We start from the raw sequence: 25,607 nt of genomic DNA, 5'->3' as shown, positions 1-25,607 counted from the left end.
TCACTAGAAAATTTCACGGAAATTCTGAATGTGCCAGCCGCCTGTCGCCTCCGACCGCTAGCCTGGAAGACGCGGCGCACCCTATCCGTAAGGCTTCGGCTCAACTTCTGCCACACACGAGCTGACGAAAAGCATCTCGTTTGGTGAGGATTTGAAAAACGTATAGCAAAAAATTTGCCGTTAATAGCGGCCATGTTCCTTGATTGATTTGGCTGGAATTGAATGTGTATCTGTCAGTCCCGTTAGGCTGCACACCAAACTTCATGACGATAGGTGGAAAATCCATGAAGTATGTAGGAAAAAAAGGGGTTCTCTTCCATTTCTAACTTTTCCTCATATTATTAAGTGTTTTAACCATACATAATCCAGCCAGTCCACAAAGAATTAAGCTGTCGTATCAGTGACCTTTATCAGTTACCACTTGAGTTTGTATCATGCAAGGCTTTCCTGAGGGACCAACTCCCTCCCACACGTTTTGCGATACAACTTTTGTGTACATCAGAGGGGTCAAGGATCTCAACTCTGGCACCGAATGACCAGTTTCTGCTGATTGTGATGCTGGCCTAAGGCTTAACTGGACCTGCACGATGAGCAAAAGAACAGAAATATGCTGCTGACGGCGAAGTCTTGCAGAATCCACTTGAGGAGGGGCCGAAGGGTCGGGGGAGGCTGGCTGAATGCAAAGAAAATCTAAAATGGCAAATTCGCAGAAATCGTCAGGAAACATGGTGATGGAAGGAGAACCCAGCCAGCGACGCATATCAGCTCAGTCTTCAGCTGCTCGCTCTTGTGTGCTGCATTACAACATGTGACTGGGCCTCTAAATCCATCACTGTCAGGTGGACTAACGCTCTGTTTGGGACAAAAGATTTAAGGTCTGAGTTCAGGGAACAGTTTAGGAAACAAATTTGATAAAGTGGAGGTTCCTTTTGAAAAACTATTGTGATTTATGTTGAATGAAAGAATATTTCTTTCAGTGGATGGACCTGTCCCAATTTTGTTCTTGTATAATTTCTTATTCTGATTTATATTGATGGGGATCAATTCCATTATATTTTATTGCATCAGGGTTCTTGGACAACTTTATACTTGACTGCAAAGTCTTACTATTTTTATGCGATGTATGTCTACTCACTTATACTGTATTTCGCCCATTGTTGATATGAGTATAAGAACATTTATTTTCCCCAACTCCCAATGATACGGCGATAGTAGAAACTGAATGCACCCGCCTCTTACAGACGTGGTTGTAAGCTCATACATGGTTCATTTACTGTTGTCAGTGAACGTGTATTGGATACTGTGCACAAAGCAATTCTACTTTGGTTGTCAGTCAAGTGTTTGTTGGAGGAGAAAAGTTCCCAACAGTGTTATTTATTAGACAGTCGGAAATCTGTTTCACTCTTCCTTCCTCACAACTTCCCCTTGTGACAGGCCAATCACACCAACACAATTCTCCTTAACTGGCCTAGTGATGAGATGTCATCCAAAGGCACAGCCCGGGAGAATTCTGCTAATTCCTTTGTACCTCCTCCCTTTCATATTACTTCTCTTTCTACTATTTCTCAAGTCTTTCACACACACTGTGGATTTTCCTCCTAATCCATCTTCCTTTGCAACTTTGACCTAATATGATCAGATTTACAGACTCCTCACTAGACAATAAGGGACAAAGACAAAAGGAAAAAGGTACTGGTCAGTATGTACCTCGCAAATGTACGAAACATGATGCACAGAAAGTGCAACACCCAGGAACAGAGAGTTCGCTGAAAAGATTGTTATTTTTTCCCCACTTTCTTGCAGAGCTGTGAAGTCAACCACTTGGTATTTTAAGTTTGAATAAATCATCAGATATGTAAGATTAAGGGTACAGTAAAGGATTATAAAAGGTATTTCCATGTTAAAATTGGTCATGTTGTAGCTGTACAGCGATGTCAAACAGCAGCAATAAGTGTGGAGAAGAAGACTAGGCATTTATCTCCATTAGTTGTGACAAACATAGGGGTTGCGTTCCGAATCGCATACTCTTTCTTTTTTCTATTCTACATACTACATCCGACGATAAAAAGAATCTAGTTAGGATGCAGTAGGCATACTATTGGGACATACTTTTCTCTCTTATTTCATCATAACATTGCGCCTTGATCTTGCCTCTTGCTTTTATATCCGTCGCATCCCCGTTTGTTTTCATATGGAGGCTTCGTCGATGTTACGTCACTTCACGTGCGCACTGGATTGTGGGTCAGAATCGCCCAAATAGGATGCACTTTTCAACACTAACAATCTTGGCCGCATGAAGTAGGACATCCGGGTACTTCTAACCATCCTAAATCTGTCCACAAGAATCGGTACATCCTAAATCTTTTTTCTACATACTATATATAGTAGAAAGTATGCGATTCGGAACGCAACCATGGAGTCACACTATGGTAGTGCAGTGCTCCCAAACGTAGTGTCAAACACACCAAGTCTCTTTTGTGTTTGTCTATGCATAGTGTTTGCATTTGAGAGGTTAGCGGATAAGCTTTCAGCTGATGAGTGACCATGAATGGGGCATCTGGGCTCGGGGTATAACCACACTATAGTAGCGAGTGTGGGGCTTAGGTGTTAGCTTGCCACAAGCTTGCACCTGCAGCTTTTCAGCCTCTCTCATTGACAGACATGGCACAGCAATCTGGTCTATAGTGCTAAAGCACTAAAGCATCGTCAGCACGCGCCAAGAATTTGGTCGATTCATTAGTACATCGTCCTCCCTCCAACTCTTGAACAAGATACTCCTCAAATACACAAGAAAGAATGTTGATCTTAATTTACAGAGTTTGCCTGTTAAAACATTGTGAAGGTTCACACACTAAGCAACCATTTCTAACAGTCTACATAAGCTCATGCTTTGACTTCAAGAAAACAATTGAAGGAAACGTAATATATCTGAGATTAGCCAGGATATCAAGGCATACTTAATCCTATTTACCGATGATCTTTATGCCTGCAAGTGTGTTTTTGCAAATGTGAGTCCTGTGTGAGCCCCATTTCCTTTGCAACAATGAGAAAATTGGATTTGAGGATAAAGGGCTACAAGAATGGCTGCGATTATGTGATTTTAACCATAAGCCTGCGATACTTTGATTGCTATTCATGAGAATAAAGTCACCGTGGCACAAAGCAGACAAATTGACTACAAATATAGTAGATTTAATTTCACAATGTTTGGTGTAAATTCATGTAGGAAAAGGACTACCTCTGCAGCGTAAGTGTCTCCTACACACTGTAAGAGAATATGTTCAAATTCCACTGACTGCACATGCTTGCAGGAAAACCAAGTGCACAGGCTGCAACACAAAACATTGCCTCGTGCTTGCACCCAACAACCCCTAGAGCCAAAAATCTCACCCACCCCCAACTGCAGGTGCACACTCACATACATGCGCACAGACAGACAACCCCTGTGCAAGTGCTGTGCCAGCTCTCAACAGCTGCTCTGTCACCATTCACACACCCTAAAGGGCCTACCAATAACTAGGCCCCTCAAAATGTAAAACACACAGGCCCAGGAACAAAAGCCTGGAAAATAATTAGCATTGGGAGGGGCAGGCAGGCAGGCTTGGGTAAATTGTATTAAAAGCACCTATCCGGTTTATAAAAGATTCCTATTGTGTAATTGAATAAACTGCACAGCTGCATTTTTCTCCCATACATGGCATCACAACGAGCAAATTCAGTAAGCTGACATTGACAGAAAACGTTGTCTCGCCAATGAGCTGTATCGCCGCTACTTGTTAGCCTATTAGTCTGCCTTATATAATGCACAACCAGCTTAACCTTACATTTAGTGGCATAACAGAGCCTGGCTGACAGACAAATGAACGTTCACAGCGAAATGCACCCCAGTCTTTACCCCCCCCCCCGTCAGGCTCCCTTTTTGGTCCCAGAAAGCACATCTGTATGTGACTGAGTATGTGTGCATACATGTGTGCATGCGTGCGTGCAGCAGTGATCCCACAGGGTAAGGTCAGAAAAGGTTTTGTGACATTAGTCTCTCTCCTGGGCTCCTGTCCCTCCAGGAGGCTCAACACAGATGGGACTGCTATGTGTAGCGAGCACAGTAGCACAGCTTAGGGTCAGAAGGGGACAACTTCCATGTAAAAAGTTGTATAAAAATAGAAATAAACTAAACCCATTAGAAAAACCAAAGCTTTTATCTCGCTGATGTTGCACTATTGAGAAAGTCCGTTTGGATGTCCGTATGGATAACAGAATTTGCTGACCTTATCTTCACTTTTGTGTACAATAGCACTTTATTCGGCCAGAATACCACAACTTTTTGTCATCCACACGTTCTTACACTTATGTAAATGCCATTAACAAGTCTCCCTCCAGCCCTCTCTCACTATCTTTCCAGCAGTGGTCAAGTAGAACAATAGCGAGTCCTTCTCTCTGAGGACACAACATTAGTATAGAGGGAGACTTTTTTTTTTAAATCTTTGTCAACACAACACTCATCACAACACCCCGCCGGCTGAATCAACTTGGAGAGGGGACGGAGCTGAGCCGAGCAGATAAGATGCACAAGGGGGAGTGAAGGGAATGTTACTCAGCTTGACGTGCTTGTGCGGGCTGTCTCTGTTCAGTACATGGAACTATTTGAACAGGAGAGATTTGACGCAAAAGCAACTCACTCAAGACTTTGTGTCTTTACCATCTGTGCTGATAGCCATCAGGGGAACATACTGTACCTCCCCCCACCCATCCTTGGCAATGGATAAACATCTGGTAATTATTGACAAACACTCATTTCCTGACTGGACACAACAGGCAAAAGGAAGGGCATGTTTTTTCTTCACAATGCCCGATTAGTGTAATCAGTGAAAATACCCAGTTGGTTTTTCAGTTTTTGAGTGCTTTCAGCCAAAAGAGATTGGGAATCTGAAGTGAATTGTTTTTAATGTTACTGGACAGGCAATGCTTTCATAGAAGAATCAGACATCACAGTTTAGAGTAGCTTTCCATCTAGACAGAAAATGAAAACCGAATCAATTAGATGTGAATCGAATTTCTTTGTGAATGAGGCACTGTGATAGTCAGAATTGACTGAAGCTGCTCAGGTATTCATGTTAATATCCACTGTTCAATAATTACAATTCCTCGCTTCATGGGTAGGGAGGAAATGTCTGCTGTCCAGGGCTTTCAAAAAATTATAACAAACAAACAAATAAAACATTTACTCATAAAAGGTTGATCAGCCTGAAAATCTAAATATGCAATTCACCAATTTTTGTAAATGTCCCAAAATGTATGAGAAGTAGTAACCACCTCCTAAGGGCCTACTGTGTTTCTATGCAGGGACAATTAAACCACTTCAAAGCTGTTTTGGGGCTTTACTCAATTTTAACCCGGGCCAATGATGGCAAGGGATCAAGGAGGATTTGGTGGAACAGCGTGGGCCAAAGAGCCAGCGGGGAACAATGGAAAAATGTCAGATTTCTTTCCTGCGTAGCTGAAAACAAAAAGGTTTCTCAGTATTCCTGCCGTCACAAAAACGTCTTGTGGCATTTCCCCAGGAACCTGCCCACACTGTCAAAACAACTTGACCACAAAAAAAAATAATGGCCCAAAGTCCTGAGGGCCAATGAGGTTGACTATACGCTACAGTTGTTGAGCTTCAGACCTCCTGCTTCTGGAAGCAAACTGACTCCCACACTTGCCTTGGCTTTCTATGCTTTACTCCATCACTCCTACTCTTCTTGCTGACTGATCAAAAGAGAGTTTTGGGGTGGAGAGTACCAACAGTACAAGATTATAGAAGCACAGTCATCGGTGGCACAGGGTCAGTGCTTCAAAGGGGAGTTGTAGTAGTAGTAGTTAGAGCTGGCAGCATTGCAGTCTGCAACTTTAAAAGGTCGCCTGCTGCTGAGTAACCCTGAGGGTATGTGTGGCCAACAGGACTGGGTGGAGGGAGAGGGAGGGGGCAGAGATATTTAAAGCCTCCTGAAAGGATGAGCCAAGGAGACAGTGATACAAACAGGACCAGCCTTCTTTTATGTGTTTGTGCCAGCCTCTGATGGCCGCCCAAACGTTTGCCCGGAAATGTGATCCGTCGGACTGGACGGGCAAGAGAGCAGCGGGGGAGAGAATGCAGCTTCTCGGGGCAGCTTTGGCTGCTAAGCACAACAGGAGGACACACAATTTAATGAGATTGACTGAGTGGGCATGGAAAAGGGGACGTGCCGGGACCATTGAATAGATAATTCTGGAATTTCAAATTAAACCAAAAAAATGAAGTAACTGCACATTCCTGTTTTCTTCCACTATAATGGTGGAGACTTTACACACATGGAAAAAGAAGAGAGACAGAGCAACTGTTCTTTCTAAATGTGTCAGGGGGGAGAGAGCAGAGAACACACCCCTAGTGCTCATGCAAGCATGAGAGTGTGGATCAGAGAGTGCAGGCTAGTGTTCAAGCTGTCTCTGCGGCTGTTAAAGCTCCTCTCTTCCTAAACTGGGCACCACCTCTTTAGTAAGTAAACAGCCATCTACTGTTCCAACTTCCAACATGCTCTTGCTTGTTTCTTGAGTCTCTCATAGAACATAAATAATGCACAGGCACCAATAACACAACCGCCAGTATGTTGGTTTCAGAGCAGTCTGCACTGCAAACTAGTTAATGCAGAGACAGTGGGACTGTCGGACAGGAGGAATCAATTAACCTTACCCTGCATTAGAGGGTGGTTTTGTGCATATTTGTGTATAAAGAGGCTGCAAAAGTCCTGACAATAGTAACAGGCCAGGGACAACAGCCCATAAACAAAGGGTTATAATAACAGTAGAAAATTCTACACACATAAAAAATAATTCTGCACGCTGCATTTTATACCTCTGAAAGGTAATGTGGACTTACAGACAGCAATCTAATCAGAGCTGACCTCTCCATTGGTCACACATCAATAAGATCTCCTCAGCATCATTAGCTTGTAAATCACTGAGGCCATCAGTGGGGGACCACAGCCCCCCCCCCCCGCCCTCTCATAACCGAAGGTCACAGCCGCTGTTCAAAAGCTTGGCACGAATCAACAATTCAATGAGGAGAATGTAGATTATTGATCATGTAGATCTGTGGGTCATTGTGTTGCCAAATCAGATGGGGATCAGATGGTGACAGATTGTTAAGAGACACTGGACACATATTCCTAAACAGCAGAGACGGGGAAAACAGGAACACAAGTTGGGCAGTTTTTCCAATGAACTTCGCTTCCAGCTGAATCCTTTACTACGAATTGTTACTCAACCTGAAAAAATACAGAAACCTTATCTTACGCAACGAGCCACTTTCACACAAGATGGAGTGGCTTCTCAGAGAAAGGGCACAGAGAAAACGTTTGCCATAGTAACACCAGGAATGGTATGTTGTAAATCAGTCAAGAGACACAAGAGAGAAAAGACTCGGGGACGGTGCAGAAAAGTGCACATGGACGCTACTTGGACAGTTTTTGGTCTTTTTAGGCTCTAGAAGGGAACTAGAAAAAAGAAAATTCCTCAAGAGAGCCCCAAAGTCAAATTAGCTACACCCTAATTCCACTATTTCCTAACAAAAGTAGAGCAAAAAAGTTCACGATGCTGTGCCCGTTACATTACCTATAGTGACGTGGGGCCAGGGGCTGGGAAATGGGGTGATGGGTCGGAGGGAATGCCCTACTGTGTGTGCATGCATACTCAAAGATAACATCCTGACAAAAAAAATAGACACTCTCTCTTTCGCTCCCTCCAAGGGCACCAGAAGTACCCCGCATTGTCCTACAAACGCGAGCAAATCATCCACTCTGAGCCAGGGTAAATTGAGATGGGGTTTACATTAATGGGTTTGTAGGGGGGGGGGGACCTCAAGGTGAGAGTGGGGGAAGACTCACCAGATATGGGTAACCTACATTCCAAAAAATGAAGACGGGAAAATAGCTTTGAGGGCATTTTGGATGAGCAGGTTCTGTCTGTGGTAATTTCCACATTTTCTTTCTTGCAGGAACAAAGGGGGTTCATTAAAGGCCTACTTCACCGGTTTGAATATGAAGGTGTATTGAATTCTGAGATCCTATGTAGTATAAATGTGCAAAAAAAATTTAAATCGGTTCATCCTAGCCTGAGAAAAGGCGGAAAGAGTGTTTTTTTAACCCTATATTTCTCTTTCTCGTGACATCACAGAAAGAGAAATATAGGGTTAAAAAAAACGTACTTTGTAAATATTACTGTGATGTCTTTTACTGTGACATCACAGTAATATTTACAAAGTAAGTTTTTTTTTAACCCTATATTTCTCTTTCTGTGATGTCACGAGAAAGAGAAATATAGGGTTAAAAAAAACACTCTTTCTGCCTTTTCTCAGGCTAGGATGAACCGATTTCAATTTTTTTCGCACATTTATACTACATAGGATCTCAGAATTCAATACACCTTCATATTCAAACCGGTGAAGTAGGCCTTTAAGAGGTTAGGAAAATAGCAATTCAATGTTAAGTCTTACACTTGCACAACAATGGGTTTTTTTTCTGAGCCCTGAAAAAAACGCTAAAATTAAGAATTCTGATGTCAAATTTACATGGCAACCTAGCACCAACTGGGCTTTTTTTTATACATGTGGCTAGATTACTTAATATGCCTGCGAGAATGTCACTGATAAAAAGAAAATGTGTACAAAACACAGAGATTATTCAAACTAAGCTCAGTTACCATGGTTATTCTGACTATCTGAAATACCAAATCAAGGACATTTTTTTCCAGCACTTTTCTGCTCCCCCTGACATGCCTGAACATGTCTCATCCTGTTTTCACAGACAATGCTTTGCTGCTATGGGGGGAAAGAAACAGATTATCCCTCTGCGAGTGCGCAGAGAATATCTATCAAGGTCACTGGAGCAAGTGCTGCTTTTTGATGGATATCTGTACGGGGGGGGGGGGGGGGATCTTGACCTTTGATGACTCAATGAGCCTTATGAGCCATGAGGAATTTGCTCTGGATTACCTTGCCATGGTGAGTGAGGGGGCACAGCAAGTCTAGTCTGTTTGAGGTTGTTTTCTCCTCGTTTGTTTCCGACTAGTTCAGTCAGTGGCTATGCTGCATTGGCTCCTTGTGATGCAGAGTCTGATCTGATCAATACTGGCTCTCGAGGGCAGCGGAGCAGGTAGCGAGAAAAGGACTAGACAGCGAATACAGCTCCATAGGCTGTGTAATGTTGTGATCAAGAGGGTTGGCGTCAGCACCTTGGCTTAATGCTGTGCAACCATCTCAGCGTCTTGTTTCTTTGTCTAATAGATGAATGCACTGCTCTCTTCAATAAAAATACAAGGAAAAGGAACACACACACACACACACACACACACACACACAGAGAATAAAGTACACCTGCATACAACTCACACACTGAAACAATGAGGGGGATTATTCAGTTATGAGATTTGCCATCCATTGAATCGACAATACCCACATTTCAGTGCTTTCAGCTTCTGAAATGAGAGGATTATGTCATTATTTTTAAGTGAACAAGTTGAACTTTTGCACTATTTAGTTGGGCAAAACAAGCCACTTGAAAATGTCACTCGGGGCTCCATGAAATCGTGGTGGGCTTTTTTCCACTATTTTTAGATTATTTCAAAGAGTAAACAAAATGACAATTAATCAAACAATGTCACTGATCAACTAATGATGATGAAAAATGATGAATAATGAGTTGAAGCCTTCCACCAAAAGGTCAGTGGGGCGGTGACCATCTGTGGAAGACAGACACTGCACCAGATTGAGAGGGTGCCCCATGTCCCAATGACCCAGCTACAGTGCGCAGACAGCAGGATTACTTCTCCAATCATGATCTCCTCTATGAGCTATGTATAGTATGTGGTATGCATGTACAGACAACCAATCTGAGCAAAACCATTACGGCCAGCAGAGCCCCTGAATTCCAGATGAATTACAGGATAAGGGTGAAAATCATTTGCAAAGAATCTGCTAACACTCCAGCACAGCAGAAGAGCATGTGGTGCTGCTATCACTGCGCACGCACACACACACACACACACACACACATATATATAAAGTACAGGACCATTAATCATGCGCAACCCAGTTCTGCTTCTCGCCCCACACTCCTCTCATGTGCTTCTGGCCCAAGGTTGACTTTGCAGTCTGTGCGTTTACCTCAGTGTTGTGCAATGGTTGCATGTCATGGAGATTAAATCAAAAGGACAGGCGGCAAAAGGGAGGGGGGACGGGATATTGTATTGTTGGACTCAGTGGACTTAAAACATACATGCACATACTCTTAAAAACATCAACAAGGCCAGGCAAGCTAAAAGAAGAGCAGTCTTCCACATCAAAATGGAAACATGTAAGCCATTAATGGAAATTAAATCAGCTGGGATACCTGACACTAATTGTGTTAGAAAGACAACTAACGCAGTCACACACCAGAGCTGGTCTAGCTGCGGAGTCAAGCAGCCTATAGTATCACCTGTGTGTGTACTCTTTTTGTGATGTAACATAAGTCCTTGCCTTTAACATTTTTTTAAAAGCAAGCAAGAAGAATAAAATGGATTACAGGATGGAGCCGTTTCATTCTCTCCAGCTACACTGCTCACACGAGCCATTAATCTAAGCCTCCTGTTCCAACTTCTGCTACACCAGCTGACGGTCTTACCCAGGTAGAGAGATGCATTTTCTTTCTTCACGTTGTCGTCCAGGTAGGTGGGCCCCAGGGTGTAGATGGGCGTGGAGCCCATGCCCACCAGGATCTGGGCGATGATGAACAGAGTGACGTACAGGTTGTGCTCGTTGCCCTCCTGGTCCCTGGGGCAGGAGGCCACGTCCAGGCCCTCGCGCAGGCTGCCGTTGACGCTCTGACAGAGGCCTTCACGGCCAAACGACGAGTTCATCTCCTGGATCTGGTAGGGCGGTGAGATGAAGTGGGGCAGGGAGAACAGAGCCGCCCCTATGGCGATGACCACGCCGCCCACAGCCAGCCAGCGCGGCCTCTGACCCCGGCCACCGAAGTAGGAGATGAAGACCACCACCAGCAGGCTGCCAATGTCAAAGCAGCTGACCAGGAGGCCCGACTCGGAGCTACGCAGGCTGTAGCGCTTCTCAATGGTGGTGATGACGCTGCTCAGGTAGCCCGACACCATCAGGGACTGGATGAAGGTCAAGTAGCACATGCAGAAGAGGAAGCAGCGGGAGTCGCGGAGGATGGCCCGCGCGTACTTCCGGGCCGGGACGCAGATAAGGCGGCTGAGGGAGAAACCCAGCTTCTTCCCCCCGGGGTCCCTGTGGCCGTCCACTGGGAGAGAAGTGCTGAGGCCCACCATGCTGGAGGCAGAGGGGGAGAAAGGAGAGTCGGCCTCCGGACTGCTGGAGTCGGGGGTCTTCAGCTGGAGCTCGCAGCTCTCCCGCAAGGCCACGCAGGCGCCACGGTTGTTGGTGCCGCCACCGACCTGCCTCAGCTCCGCAGACAGGCTGGGGTCCTGCAGACAGGGCCCGTTCAGGATGGGTAAGCTCTTGGACTTGAAGCAGGTCTCTGGGTCCGGCTGGTACTGGTCCTGGAGCTCACGGATCTCCAGAGAGTCGGAGAGCTCGCTGCCAGTGTCATCGTTGTCCGATGAAGTCATGGTGGCAGCTGCAGATGTGTGGACTCCTGGTGATGCTGAGAAGGCAGTCAGGAACTAGTGCAGCATGAGGGCACTGGGGCTGACTGAAGCCCTCTACTTATTATGAGCATGTTTTATTCCACATAGCTGTTTACAAAGGGAGCCTGTCTCAGAGAAACAACATTAGCTCACACTACTAGCCAATAGTGATAGTGCAGAAGACAATCACTTTCCTTAAATTAACACATCAAAATGTTGCCTTGTTTACAATAAATAGCTTATTTTGGGGGGAAAAAACATGTACCCAATAACCATAAGGTGCAGTCTTTACAGTGTTCCCCCCCAATTGAGGCTCCCACGTTGGTATTGATTTTATGGCTCTTTGTTGGATAGCAACCTTGAATCATATGGTTTCATATTGTCCCATAGCTGTGCAGCATCCTAGAAAAGAGACAAAACATAAAATGTCATTAGAAAATGTTAAAATTAAAAAAAAAAAATGGTTGCTACTTGCTTTACTAAATGTACACATTTGATATACGTCCTATAGCCTACCATTTCTGGCATTCCGGCTAATGTGTCCAGTGTCCACCCTGGATTTAACTGGTCACTTGGTCTCGCTAAATTAATATAGCCTTCAGAAGAAAATATCCCACCAAAAAAAGATGAAAATTAATAATAATTTAAATATTAACCTAGACGACAAATCAACCCTATCGGTGTCAACTGTCGCAGCGGTTAAGGCTAAATAACACCCAGCTCTCCTTTTGTCAAAACCAGAAAAATATCAAGAGAACAAAAGACCACGCTGCCCACTAACGTCTCAGTCATGACTTTGAAAATAAATAAAAACCGATTCAGAACAAGACACTTCTGAAACTGAGCCACAATAAGTCCCGTCCTCGACTAAAACGGCGATAAATATAATTTGTCATAACTTCTAGGAAAGGTAAGAGGTACAGAAGGCTGTAATACTCACACAGGACAGAGGGAGGTAGCCCGTTGTTCTCCGCGGAGCGGCCACTCAGTGAATGAAATCTGCTAGATGCGGATGGCTGCTGCTGCTGGTTGGCAAATGTTGCGTTCAATAACTGTTGTAAACGGTATTATTCATGGTTCGGAGCACCAAAAAGTGGGAAAAAACCGACCGATGTGTCTTAATTGAGCACGTCACCGGATTATATTATAAACATTGTGAATAAACCATACAATATAGGCTATAAGTCATTATTACACAACAATATCGGTAGATAGGCTACATTTCCATCAATGATATTACCAACTCTCTTTTTAGATCTGTAACTTAAACAAGCTCCGTGCTATTTGAGTTCTAAAACGTTCAACCAATCACTCTGCCTTAGTCTTCTTTGTGGGTATGCTCTTCACCGGGCACTAAAATATAGCCTGCTATGACCAATTGTATGTACAACTTTCCAGTTGAAAGATAAAACGCCAACGACGTGACGGCGACTTGAACGCAGCAAATCATAGGGGTGAATTGTGTTTCACACCAGCCATATTGGGACTTGTAGTTTTTATTTCGAGATCCCAACTTGCGTTCAGCTCGCTTTCAAATATCATGTAAAACTGATATCAGCGACATGGTGTCTCTTGGACAATGCCACACTGGAGAGTCATAGAAATGCTAATGTTAGTGCTTTCATTCAGTAAAATTTAGATGGCACTAGCATTAGGACTTCATATACCAGCATGCTTTTCGGACCATATGGTGGGTTGTTTAGTACACTACGTCACCGGGACAGCTGTGACCCTTGCTGACCCAGCAGTGATTGACTGGTCACTGTGCCTGGCATTCTCCCTGACGCAATAACTTGCAAACAAAAATGTCCAGTGAAGCAAGCTTATTATGTATTTCCCGAGAATACCACAACTCAGTCATTAATGAAAAGTATCTCAACTCATGCATTATAATGAACAATACACTGGAGGGGAAACCCAACAGAAATAAATCTCTCTACTTTGGGATAATATCTTTATATAGGCCTACACCTAGTGTTGCAACTAATATTTATGACAAATATTTATGTTTTGCACGTCAAATTTATTTGTGAGAGGTAACATTTCACTGAACGGAAATTGAATTGAAAACAACAACTACACTGCCAGAGAATAAGATGTATCTTTTATGGAGAGAGAGCGAGAGAGAGAGAGAGAGAGAGAGAGAGAGAGAGAGAGATGACAGGGATGGATGACTTTGCCCAAGGTAATTAATTCATTTCCCTGGTCTGGTTAGGCCGGGTGATCAATCCTCCTCCTCCTCTGCTCCTTATTCTGATGCTCTTTAGTTCCCCCACAGAATTCAAACAAAGCCTGAATGTCAAATCTCTAGTAAAGTAAATGTGCTCATATTTTTTACTGTATTACAGTGCACAGTCCACTGTCTCCTCTGTGTCTGAGAGAGAGAGAGTGACTGTCTGTCTTTCAGCAGTCAATCAGAGCGATCAATGAGAAGCATCATAGTCCATCTATTAGAGGGCTCTGTCGCTCTCTGTTCGAGAGTTTTTCATCATTCTCTTTGGCCGTCAGCAAGCAGCAGGCTACTCAATAGCACAAACCCCCATGAATACATAACAGACACAGCACAGAGAGGGATGAGAGGAATCATTTAGCAGGTAGTGGCTTTGTATTATAATGACAAAGCTTCATCATAGCACCTAGCAAATAGTGGAAAAACTCTTGTTTACATTTGATCAAAGTTTCAATATGATATATGTTGGTATAACTCATTTCTTGTTTGTTAATGTGTGTAGCCTTTATACACAGTATTCTGCCTGAATAGTATGTTGCATGTACAACGCTCCGTTTTCCCTCAACACATATCTCATCCAATATCCAAAAGAAATCCAAGGGACCACGATGTGACGTTTAAAAGGTTTAATTGTCAAAATCCTTTCCACAATATTATGATTAAAGGTGAGGTATATGTGAAGAAATAAAGAGAGAGAGAGAGAGAGAGAGAGAGAGAGAGAGAGAGAGAGAGAGGTCAAAAAACTGTGTGGCTCCACACTGTAAGAAATTTCCCTGTAAAAAAACATTAATCAACTGGCAGCAGGGTTGCCATTTTCTTACTGTTAAATTAACATTATTTGACTGTCACTAAAATTGACAGGATTATACTGTTAATGAAAAAAGGGATGAACCTGGACTAAATGTTTGTTATGTTGCTGTTTGCACCGTGAGCGAAGGGGATGTTATATTTCATTGGGCAGATGTGTTTCATCCCCATATAAGTTTACTATGTCCGCTATTTGTTCAAATGCTAAACACAGAGAGCAGCTTCTGTTTGTTACTTCAAGACACTTTTTTACAATATATCAAGTTCAATGGAATGATTAATTTCTATTGTAAATTGTCTCCTGAGTTGAACTAGGGATCTTGTTTAAGATTTCCACAAACCGTTTGTTATAACCGAAAATAACAGTTAGTTCACACAGAAATGTTTTATTTAAACAAAATGCATAGTGAGGTAATGGAATGAAACATCCCCTTTACTGAGGGTGCAAATAGCAACATAACAAACGTTTAGTCCAGTGCAAGTCATTGTGGGAAAGGGGGCGTCTCTACAATACACTTTGTTGTGCTTACTTGATTTATCTAAGGCAATCCGTTTCCTTCATTCTACTGAGTAAACACAACTCTTCAGTTTAGTAAAACTAATTTGATTTAATTACGTTAACTGCAATTTCCATTTCCAAGTAGATTTAACTCATCTTCAAGTAAACTTAACCAGAGGATATAAAGTAAACAACACTTAATAGTTAAGATGTGGATGGATGAGGATTAATGTAGAAAATTGTATAAGCTTCACATGTGCAGGCAGCTCATGTCAAGTTGTCCCTTCTAAGTTTGATGGTAAATTAACAGGAAAGTTCAGTATTTCTGAAAAACATTACCGTTCCGTAAAATAACAGCAAAGGACTGTAATTTAACAGACTGCCTTTTATTTTAACAGTTAAATGCTGTTTTTATAAATAACAGGTAAATGCTGTTGAAATCCTGCTGTAAATTTACAGCAATTGTTTACAGTGCACGCTTGTAATCCTGACTGTCTGTCACAGGTAGTTAACACAATAAAGTTTCCTCTAACACTTCAAAATAAAGTAATTAAATGTCAGTTACACCAAAAATAATGCGATTGAACTTCAAAATAAAAAATACAATATATTCGAAATGACCACAATTAACTATTATATTAATCCACTTGTAAAAATCCAAACATTATCATAAAATATGAACTTAAATAATGCAAATAGGCATTTAGGCTACAGATATTGTACAGTATGTAAGAAGTTTCTTTCAATGAGCAGCTCTGCAAACCGCAATTATTTGGTCTTATTGATAAGAGCACATTATTATATAATTAAAGTCAGTGGTTGGCAAAATGTAAACGTAAGGGGAAATAAATAAGAAATATGTTGCAGAAATATTGACCTTTTTTTCTCTAACAATCACTTGCTGCGTTGTAAATTATCACTGAGAGTCAAAAGGTTGAGAGCATTTTTACAATCAAATGCTGTCAGAATAACCTGAACAAAAAGACAACAGACCCTCAAGTGAGTGTTGAAGTTGTGTGGAACAACAGATTTCTCTTTTCATACTTCAGCATGAACTTCAATCCATATTATATTTCATGAATCATTGATAGGGAGGCCTGGTTTCGCACTTTAGGTAAGAGTGAAGGGTCGCCAAATGAAATGCAGTGTCGATGGAGATCACAGTTTGCGGGTGTATGTGGTATTATTATGATACATAAAGTTGTAATGCATTATCTTGCTGTATATTTTAATCTTTTGGTAGAGGCAGAGAGTCATCAAATACCACAGAATACTAAATCGTATTATTATTTTTAATCGTGCAAAAAGATCTGAAAATATTTACGTAGAAGAAGAAAATGAAGAAGAACCATGCATCAATGTATAGAAGTTACAAAGGGAGTCCATTACCTTTTTCTCAAAACAGAGAGAGAGAGAGAGAGAGAGAGAGAGAGACTGAAGGTTAATACCATTTATGCTTTCTCAGAAATACCTACTGTAGAGCTTTTCAGAATTTGGCTGGAACTCATCCGCAGCGACAGACGAACAAAACTTGGTTATTTTTTTCGGCGCAGGAAGGAAGAAAAACAGAGAATTTCCCATGTGAAAAAAAACTGAACCAGTACAATAGAGGATTGAAACAGCATGTCTGCATTTTTGGAAAGGGTGGGAGGAAGGGGCGCTACCACAAAGCTCTCCTTCATATCTAAATATTTCCCAGAACTATTGGCAGCATCTCATTGTATTGCATTTCTCATATACCCGGCAATAAACGACACAGCCTCTTATTAGAAGAGCTGTAAAAACTGTTTACCGCTCGCAGGGGGTCAGAAATCAAAGCTATTTAAAATATCAATACATTCTGCCCTGTGTTACGCACACATGGATCATTTTATTGAACCGGCTTTGCAGACAGTGATAACCATTAAAGTCAAAGGAGAATACTCCTCTGTTTATCACTCAAACACATGTGTGATAAAGTGTAACAGATATTGTAATATTTTGGCAGTTTGACTGTAAGTTATGTGTTTATAATGTGATTGTATTGGAGTGATTTTTTTTCGAAAGGCAGTGCCGGTTCCACAATGGAGAGAAATACAACACCACCCTCTAGTGCACAATCTAGTTCAATGAGGCCAAGAGAGAGCAGAGTGCTTGTGTTTCTGGACATGACCAGTAGATGGTGCTTTGTCCTCAAAAAACAAAAGATTTCTGTAATCAATGTCCTGTGTTTTACATGTTACCTGTGTTACAAACAGGGGGAAATAAGTGATAATGATGTTCTGAATTTTCCAGGTTGGTACTATATCCAACAAAATATTTTACTAAATTGCATCATGGACATTTAGAGATCCATCCAGGCTTTATTTTGTCTTCCATTGAACTTGGGATCTGCCTGGATCTAAAATCTGCCCCTTTAAAAAAGCAATAATTAATTGGAGTAAATGTATTTGAAATGTATTACGACAACAACAACAAAGACGCTTTCTGTAAATTATTTTCTTTAATTTTAATACAAATGTAAAAGCTATACAAGTTAAACTACTGTAACTGTATTAAAAACAAATGTATCTTCTGTTTAGCCAATAAAATTCAGCAGCCTTTTATTCCCCCCCCCCTCCCCCCACCTCCCTATTATGTCTTCCTTTTCCAGATTTTACACATTGAATTCTGTCTTATATCTGGTCAAAGTGCTTGTTACAAAGTGCTGGCGAGATCTCCTCCTGTCAGTTCATGAGTGATGACATCATCATCATCATCATCATCATCATCATCATCGTCATCATCATCCTCATCTTCAGCCTGGTCAGACACTTGCCATGGCCTTGGAGCCGCTCTCCCCCCCTCGCTCCATCCCACACTCTTCCTGTTAACCATCCCAACTTTATTGACATTACAGGAATCACTAATGAAACACCGTCTGTTTTCTCAGTCAGCCGTGACAGCTATTCAAGGGAATCACATGCACTGAGACATGCAGTGTTCATAAATACACTGTATATATATTCCCATCCCCCCAATGAGTTTACATCCACATAAACAGCCTTTTCCTGTATGCATAGCCTTGGCTATCAGAGCTGCCAAGTTACATACGGGAAAATGCAGTAATGACAGGCAATGAGGTGTTTGCATCTGTAACTGGAAGTCAGGGGTGCTGCGAGGAATTCCAGGACTCCGGGATTACCTGCCTCACAAGGAAGCATATAAATAATCCCATGTTTTCACTATGGGCTCCTCTTCTTAGAGCCTCTCGACCCGTTGCTGTTTTTTTTTTTTAATGCGTCCTGAAACAATCCAATCGTCTGCTGACTGTTGCATCTTCATCAGCTAATGGCTTTACAGCAGCACTCAGAGATATAGTAGGACTCTATGCTTGAACTATAACCCTCCTGTGGTACTGTTTTACCACATTCTGCTTACCGGAAGAAGAAGAAGAAGAAAAAGCCATCTTTTAAATGAGCTTGCCCCTCTTTGTACTGCTTTTCTAAGGTCAACATTCTGGGGTTGTTGTGGAGAGACTCCCTGGTCTGTAGTCAGGACTACTCCCCAAATTAGTTCACCCATTCAGAAGGGGCTTGCAACTGGACTGATGCATATGAATAAGGTGAGCAGATCAGGGTAGAAGGGTGGCGTTGTAATTGTGTTAAAAAAAGTGCAAGGCCCCCCCCCCCCCCCACTCCCCAAAATAAAGACCCCCGGTGTAAACCTGCTGATGCCCCCTTACTGTGCGGAGCAATCCCAGCAGATTGGGCCCTATGCTTATGCAAAAATGCCCCCCCCCCCGCTCCTTCTCCCCTCTGGACCCATCACCCTCAACCCCACCATCACCTCCAGTCCTCACCCAGTGAGTGGACTCTTACACACAGGGCCCCTCCATGACAAAGGCTGGCTGATTGTCCCTTTCCTAATAAATCATGAGGACATTAACAAATATGCTCCTTGCTAATAAGAGCTATAAGCCGCCTTCCATGGAGGGATCTACAACACTGATAACACATGCCATCCATTAGCAAAGATCTCCACTGCTGAGTGGAGCACTGCATTTGATTGATTATATTTTATATATTAGATATAGGAAATTAAAATACTTTGTTACATAGTTAAAGGTTGGTGGCATACGTCTTCTTTTGGGAAAATGGCCATTTTAATTTCAATGTATATTGAATAGAATATCAGCAGTCTCACACATCCACCATCTATCACTTTGATTCAATACCCAAATCGAATATATAAATGAATGACTGAAGCAAATGTGAATTGAGATGTTGTATTTCAAGCCTATTATTTTCATTAGAATTTCTGTAATACATTGGATTGCTATCAGCTGTTTCGCTTAAAACAGGAAATGTATAGCTAATCTTACAGTTTTTAATAATCAACGTTACTCCTCATCAACTAAATCAACACAGTTGTTGCTTCTTTTCATAATCTATCATTTTGTTAATCAATGCAACAGAAATATGGATAACAAGTGTCAGTCTTTTGAATCTAGTCGCATAAAATAAATAAGCTCAACACATATGCTGTTTAATAGACAGCACCTGATAAGTCAATGAGGAGTGGGCTGCTGAGTTGGGAAGAACAGTGTTAGCTGAATGCTCTGCATGTCTGTCCTTAACGAAGAGAGAGCCTGAGTTTACTGTAAACAGGGTTTCAAGGCCTCCTCAATTCCCCTAACACATATGGAAATGGCCCATACCTTCAGGGCTTTGTGCTCCTTTGCAAGAGCATCCACACAGCCCTCACAATGTTAAAGGAGGGACTGCCGAAACATTTCATATTCATGGGACACAATCACCTCCATATGAATGGAATAATGGCTCTTTAGAGGCTTAAGCTACCAACTGAAGTATGTGTGCGTTTTTCAGGCCCTCGGGGCTGAGGTGATCAGCTACCTAAGCTAAGCAGAGGTCCTGCTCTATCATCTGCCTCGGGGAAGGAGCGTTTGACCGCAGAAGTACGTTACATAGGTCACAGTGTATTGTACAGTGTGTGTGTGTGTGTGTGTGTGTGTGTGTGTGTGTGTGTGTGTGTGTCAAGAGTTGCTGTATTGGTGCATAGAGCAAGTCCGGCAGTTTATCTGATCTCTCTTCCGCAGAAAAAAATTCAAAACTTTTAAAATTACCATTTATTTAGTTTGTTTTTGTTTTGAAAAGGAAGCAGGGATTTGTTTTAAAGAAAGCAGTAGTCTTTTAATTACCCTTAATTATATCGAACTGATAACAAAGCAGAACAAATACTTTGAGGATGCAGAACCTTGAAAGGAAAAGGTTTTGCTGCAACAAAAGCAGCTTTGTCATTTCACCATTTTTTTACGTGGAAAATGTTTTTGTAGTAAACTGGTGGTGACATCAGGCCATGGCAACTGTAAATGCCACATGCAAACCAAATTTAGGAATTTGGATCATCTGTTGATAATAAAAATGTATGTTACAAACTGAAATTTGTGAAGCCGTGGTGTATCTCCTGTCTTCTGAACAGAGTGGGTCCAGCTTGGATGAACCTAAAGAAAGGGGAAATCCCTTTCCTATTGTTGCCATACCACCCTGACACACACATCAGCCCCTCTTGAAGCCAGAGGTACTTGAGCGTGTGCCTTCTTAAACCCCTGAAGAGGATCCTTCTGCCCAGCTCATCCCACTAATTACCTCCTAGCCACACTGTAAATGGGCCACTCCTGATAATCAGCCCTAAGCCGCGGAGGGAGGTGAGGCCGGAGAGAAGCACGGACAGAGGGAGACATGTATGGATGGATGGGAGATGAAAGGAATGGGGGCATTTCAATGAAACTGATTAGCTATAGGGCCAACAGCCTTCGTTTTTGTGTGTAAAAAACATGAATGAGTCGAAGCGTTGCACTGGTCGACATCATGACAATGGATGTGGGCAGTGTAGTCTGTTTTGTGCACCAAGTCGGCAGCTGAAAATAGTCCCCAACCAAAACACAGTAAAGTTTGCTCAAAACCACAGTAGCTGGCTGTTAGAAAACTATTCAGCTAGAAAATTTAGCTAAAGATTGACTAATTCAGTATAAAAGTTTTTTTTTCCGGCTGATTGTCAAAGTGTAGGGAAGTCTTATTGAGAGAGACGGACTGACACATTTGCAGTTTTGGTATTCTTTTTTGACTAAACAAAATGATAGGATACAGCCTTATCATTTGATTTGACAGATAAAAAGGGACGATTTTTTGAGTCATGAAGCTGCAGGTCTCTCACTTTACTCATTGGACATCCCTCTTTCTGGATTAACCTAATGGCCCCACCACACACACATCCTCCACTTACAGTAGCAAGGTATTTTTTGGAGACACAGCTGCTAATAGAGCAATGCCTTCTGCCCCCGATCCACACGTCAGTACACACACACACACACACACACACACACACACACACACACACACACACACACACACACACACACACACACACACACACACACACACACACACACACACACACACACACACACACACACAATGCAGCGGTGTTTGCACTGTCATTACTGCAACACTGTCATTGTCTGGATCATAATCCGGGGGATCCATTGTTGGGTCATACGTGCCTGCTCCTTCATTATGAACAATACTCACCCTCCTCATCCCTCAAACCCCTTCCAAAGGGCTGTCTCTCTTTAAGCCCCTCCGCTCCCACATGCAAGAGAAGTGTGCTGCGCCACAAAGGGACCAAAAAAGAGGCACAATTAGCCCCGTGACAGTAAAGCCCCCCAGTGTCTGGCCCAGGAAGCATGCCGAAACAATGGGGGCAAACTTTTATACGACACTTTTTACGCAAACACTGGAGTGTGCTGCCGCCTTGTGCCTCGGTACTTAGAGCCTGCGTGGCCTTTGTGAGCGAGAAACAAGTGGCCAATTTATTTTCGTTTATTAGTTGGCCATTAATTGGGGGGAGGCAGGTCGCTGCCATTGAGAAGGAGATGGTGTTCGTTCGGGCTGGATGAAAAACAAAAGGAAAGAAAGAAATCATCAATGGGCTGAGCCTCCACAGGAAATTGAATCCCATGCCAGTCATTCAGAGATTGCTCTGTCAATGATTATTTGGGGATCAATACAGTGAGGGCAATTGTCTTTTTTTTGTTTGTTTTTTTTACTGTAGAACACACACAAATCTGCCAGTGCAGGTATAGAGTTGGAGACTTGGTTTGTAAACTGCTGTCGCTCCTGCAGAACCCCCTTAGTCAATCTTCACCCACTTATTTATCTGCTGCTGCCCTTGTTCGCGCTGTCAAGCATTGTCAGAGCACTTCAACAGGTTTCCACTGCATGCCGCTCCTTATCTGCACTGCAGGACCCACATTAATGATCGGCAGACTTAAATAAACCCTCTGTGGTTGTTCTCTATCGATCAGGTGATCTGGCTATCAGATAAGCTAACAGATCTATGAAGGACTTGTGCTGTAATTGAGTTGCTCTTTGGAGTGTGTGTGTGTGTGTGTGTGTGTGTGTGCCCCTGCGTTCCTGTTTAAGCATATTTATTTGACACATTTTTTATGCCCGTGGTACGCTCCTGGAGGATTATCAGCACATTTAAGGCACATAGTGTTGCTTATTTTATGTGTGTGTGTGTCTCAAGCAGTAAAGGCCCAACTGGGAGGCGTGCTTCCCTGTGCTAATTATGAGTTGTAAAGCAGGTTGTGATTGCGGTTGTTGGTTTGAGTCCCAGAGGGGGATCAGTATTCAGTCTGCCCACCGCGCTGTGTGATTAGAGAGACAGAGAGGAGAGGAGGAGGAGGGTAAAGTTTAGGCTGGGATGTCGGACCCAATTACTGTAAAGACCAAGATACCACGAAGGACAACTCCCTTGTCATTTTTGTTGTATCTGACCGGAGTGCATGTATCTTAAAGATTATCAAATGGGACTTTGAAGATTGTCAAACTTATTCGTTAAAAAAAAGATTCTGTAAAATATGTAAAGTATCTTACCGATTTGAGAACACAGTGATCCAAAATGTGAATATTGCAATCCTTGAGAACTGAAAAACTACACAGCAATAAGAAAAAGAATGTTTGATGTCAGATGCTTGAGTCAAATGATAAAAAAGCTCAAACAAGCCATTGGTCTTGGTTAACGGTCATCTGAGGAGAACATAATGGTTTACATAAGCATAAGATACTGTATATATTTAAGGATAGAAAGTTTGAAATTCGACCATTTATATGAAATAAGATACTGGATAAATCTAAATAATAACTTAATAACTAATGGTTTAAATGTGGAACAAATGGATTTTTTCTTTTTTTCTGTACATGTCTGAGCACCCTGTGACAACTATTTGTCCCTTTTTTATGTTGTGTTCGCTGTAACTTGTATTAAATCTGAAAACTCAATATAAGTTTTTGTTCGTATGTGTCTATGGGGGTATATTTATGTGTATATTCCCACTGTGTGTGTGCATGTATGGCACTTCCATGCTTCTGTGACCGCCTGTGACGCTAATATTACCTGTCAGCACACTCGCCACAGCGGCCCTACGGGCGACAAACATCGACTAACTAACACACACTCACGCGCCACACTCATCTAACAGGAGATGGGTTACAGGACAAACAACATAGTACAGTCACAATTAATGGACACTCTTGTCTGGGAGTCGCCTTCATTAGGCGCTTTTTTCTTCTTTTTCTTTTTTTGCAGGAGTTGAAGGGACAGTCTAATGGTCAGGTTTAAGGCTAATAGGGCACGAGGGGATAGGGGCACCTGAGTGAGACACGCATATTACAGACACAACATATTAACACATGGACTGCAGCAGGGATTACACACCAAAGAGCATTAAGAGACATTATTGAGACTGTTATTGAAGCAGGCCAGTTGCTCTGTTATGAACATGAACAAAAGGAGAGGAAGTTTACTACAGTACTTTGTACTTTCTGTGTAGCCATGCATGCATTTTATCGACAGAAGCTTTTAAGATCTTCTGTAGAAAATGGAGCCAATAACATGTTTGACAGAGAGAGCCAAAGTAACCAGAACAGTGTTTTTCTTTGGAAAGGTTTTTTTATACTCATACTTATACTCATCCATTTGGAATGGTAAAGTTCCTCATCAGGTGCAGCCAAAAGGGGAAAATACTGTAGGCCTATATATTACAGCGAACTTGCCCTTTAAACTTTAATAAGAATAACAGGACTGACACAGAGAGCATCCGCCAGTGATAACTAACATCTTCTAATCATAAATTGTTTCTTGTTTACAGCACAAGAAAAGAGCAATTTCTCCCGTCACTAACTCAAATGTCAGAGGATAGGTTTAAATTTGTTCAGGTCTGCCCCCCCCCCCCATCATTTAGACTGGAATCACATGGCCAGTATGGAGCCTGCTTATGTGTGTGTGTGTGTGTGTGTGTGTGTGTGTGTGTGTGTGTGTGTGTGTGTGTGTGTGTGAGTGAGTACCTCTGTTGCCGATGTAAAATATTGAGGATGATGATGAGAATGATGATGATGATGATGAAGATGATGTCGATTATTGGCTATTTTCTCAGCTGTGTCATCAATGGGGAGGAGGTGGCTTGTTGTATATTTGTCTTGTTTATGTGTGGAGCTGGGGGTCTGCTGAAGGCGGGATGAATTGTCTATCCTCAGGTCACTGTTCGGATCACCTGGCTGATTGTATTTCAGCTGCTGATTAACTAAGGCTAGATTAATGTGAAAGCTGTTCATAGCCAATAAAAAAGAAGAAAAAAAGAAAGAGGGATTATACTCTCACTGTGTCGTTCCTCGGGCATGGCTGCTGTCTTTATAAATGGCTGCTTTTATAAATGGAGCGGCCCCAAGTTCTCTATCTCTTTCCACCAGGCGAACCCTATAGCCCTCTGTCTATCTTCTTCCCCTCTCTCGCTCTATAGCCTCCTCATCTCCATGTTTCCTCTTCCTTTAATTACTGTGTTCATGCTTGACGGGCACTGATGACTTGATTAAGCCTGCCGTGTGCAGTTCCAGTCTCTACCCTGCTGATGAATGAGTCTAAAGCTTATTAACTTACTGGTCGTGATCAATAAGGCGCTGGGCTCGAACACAGTGCAAAGGACACGAGGGGAAACTGCTGCTGCTGCTGCTGCTTCTGGCCTACGCGCTGGCAGAGCAGCAGGGGTGAAATCATCACATTGGCGAGCATGTCGCTTGAGAGAACAGGTGAATTGATGGTGGGTCAAACTGTTTCTGTTTGAGCACTTTTGATCCTTTTCATCATATAAAACAATAAATTGGGTTTTCTATTAAAAACGTAAACTATAAAAAAAAACAGATTATGATCTGAATAAATCAATATTCCCAAATATTGAGAGGAGAAAAAGGGTAGTTATGGTAGTTCATTTCATAGAAAAACTTGAGTTCAAAAACTTCCCAACAGAAAGAAGGGAAGAGTTTTTTCCATTTAGTTCATTTGTTTGAAATAAAAGTTAAATTCTTTTAAAAATGT

The 25,607-nt window shown here is 42.3% G+C and overlaps 1 protein-coding gene across 2 annotated transcripts in view; it reads right to left on the bottom strand.

The window, feature by feature from the left end:
* slco5a1 (solute carrier organic anion transporter family member 5A1) overlaps window positions 1-12,629 on the bottom strand; it is a 38,430-nt gene extending 25,801 nt beyond the window's left edge. The window contains exons 1-2 of one of the 2 annotated variants that reach the window (XM_080050278.1): window positions 12,599-12,629; window positions 10,677-12,060 (exon numbers count right to left, since the gene is read on the bottom strand). In XM_080050278.1, the coding sequence (XP_079906404.1) occupies window positions 10,677-11,640 (964 nt within the window). In that variant the 5' untranslated portion in view covers window positions 11,641-12,060; window positions 12,599-12,629. Of the gene's footprint in view, window positions 1-10,676; window positions 12,061-12,174; window positions 12,416-12,598 lie in introns of those variants that run through there. The other variant, XM_080050277.1, reaches the window with a different exon arrangement.
* Window positions 12,630-25,607: the final 12,978 nt, after the last annotated feature.

The sequence above is a fragment of the Ammodytes marinus genome (genome assembly GCF_949987685.1).
Source record: "Ammodytes marinus genome assembly, chromosome: 21".
NCBI lineage: Eukaryota > Metazoa > Chordata > Actinopteri > Uranoscopiformes > Ammodytidae > Ammodytes > Ammodytes marinus.
This window is presented reverse-complemented; position numbering and strand designations above follow the sequence as displayed.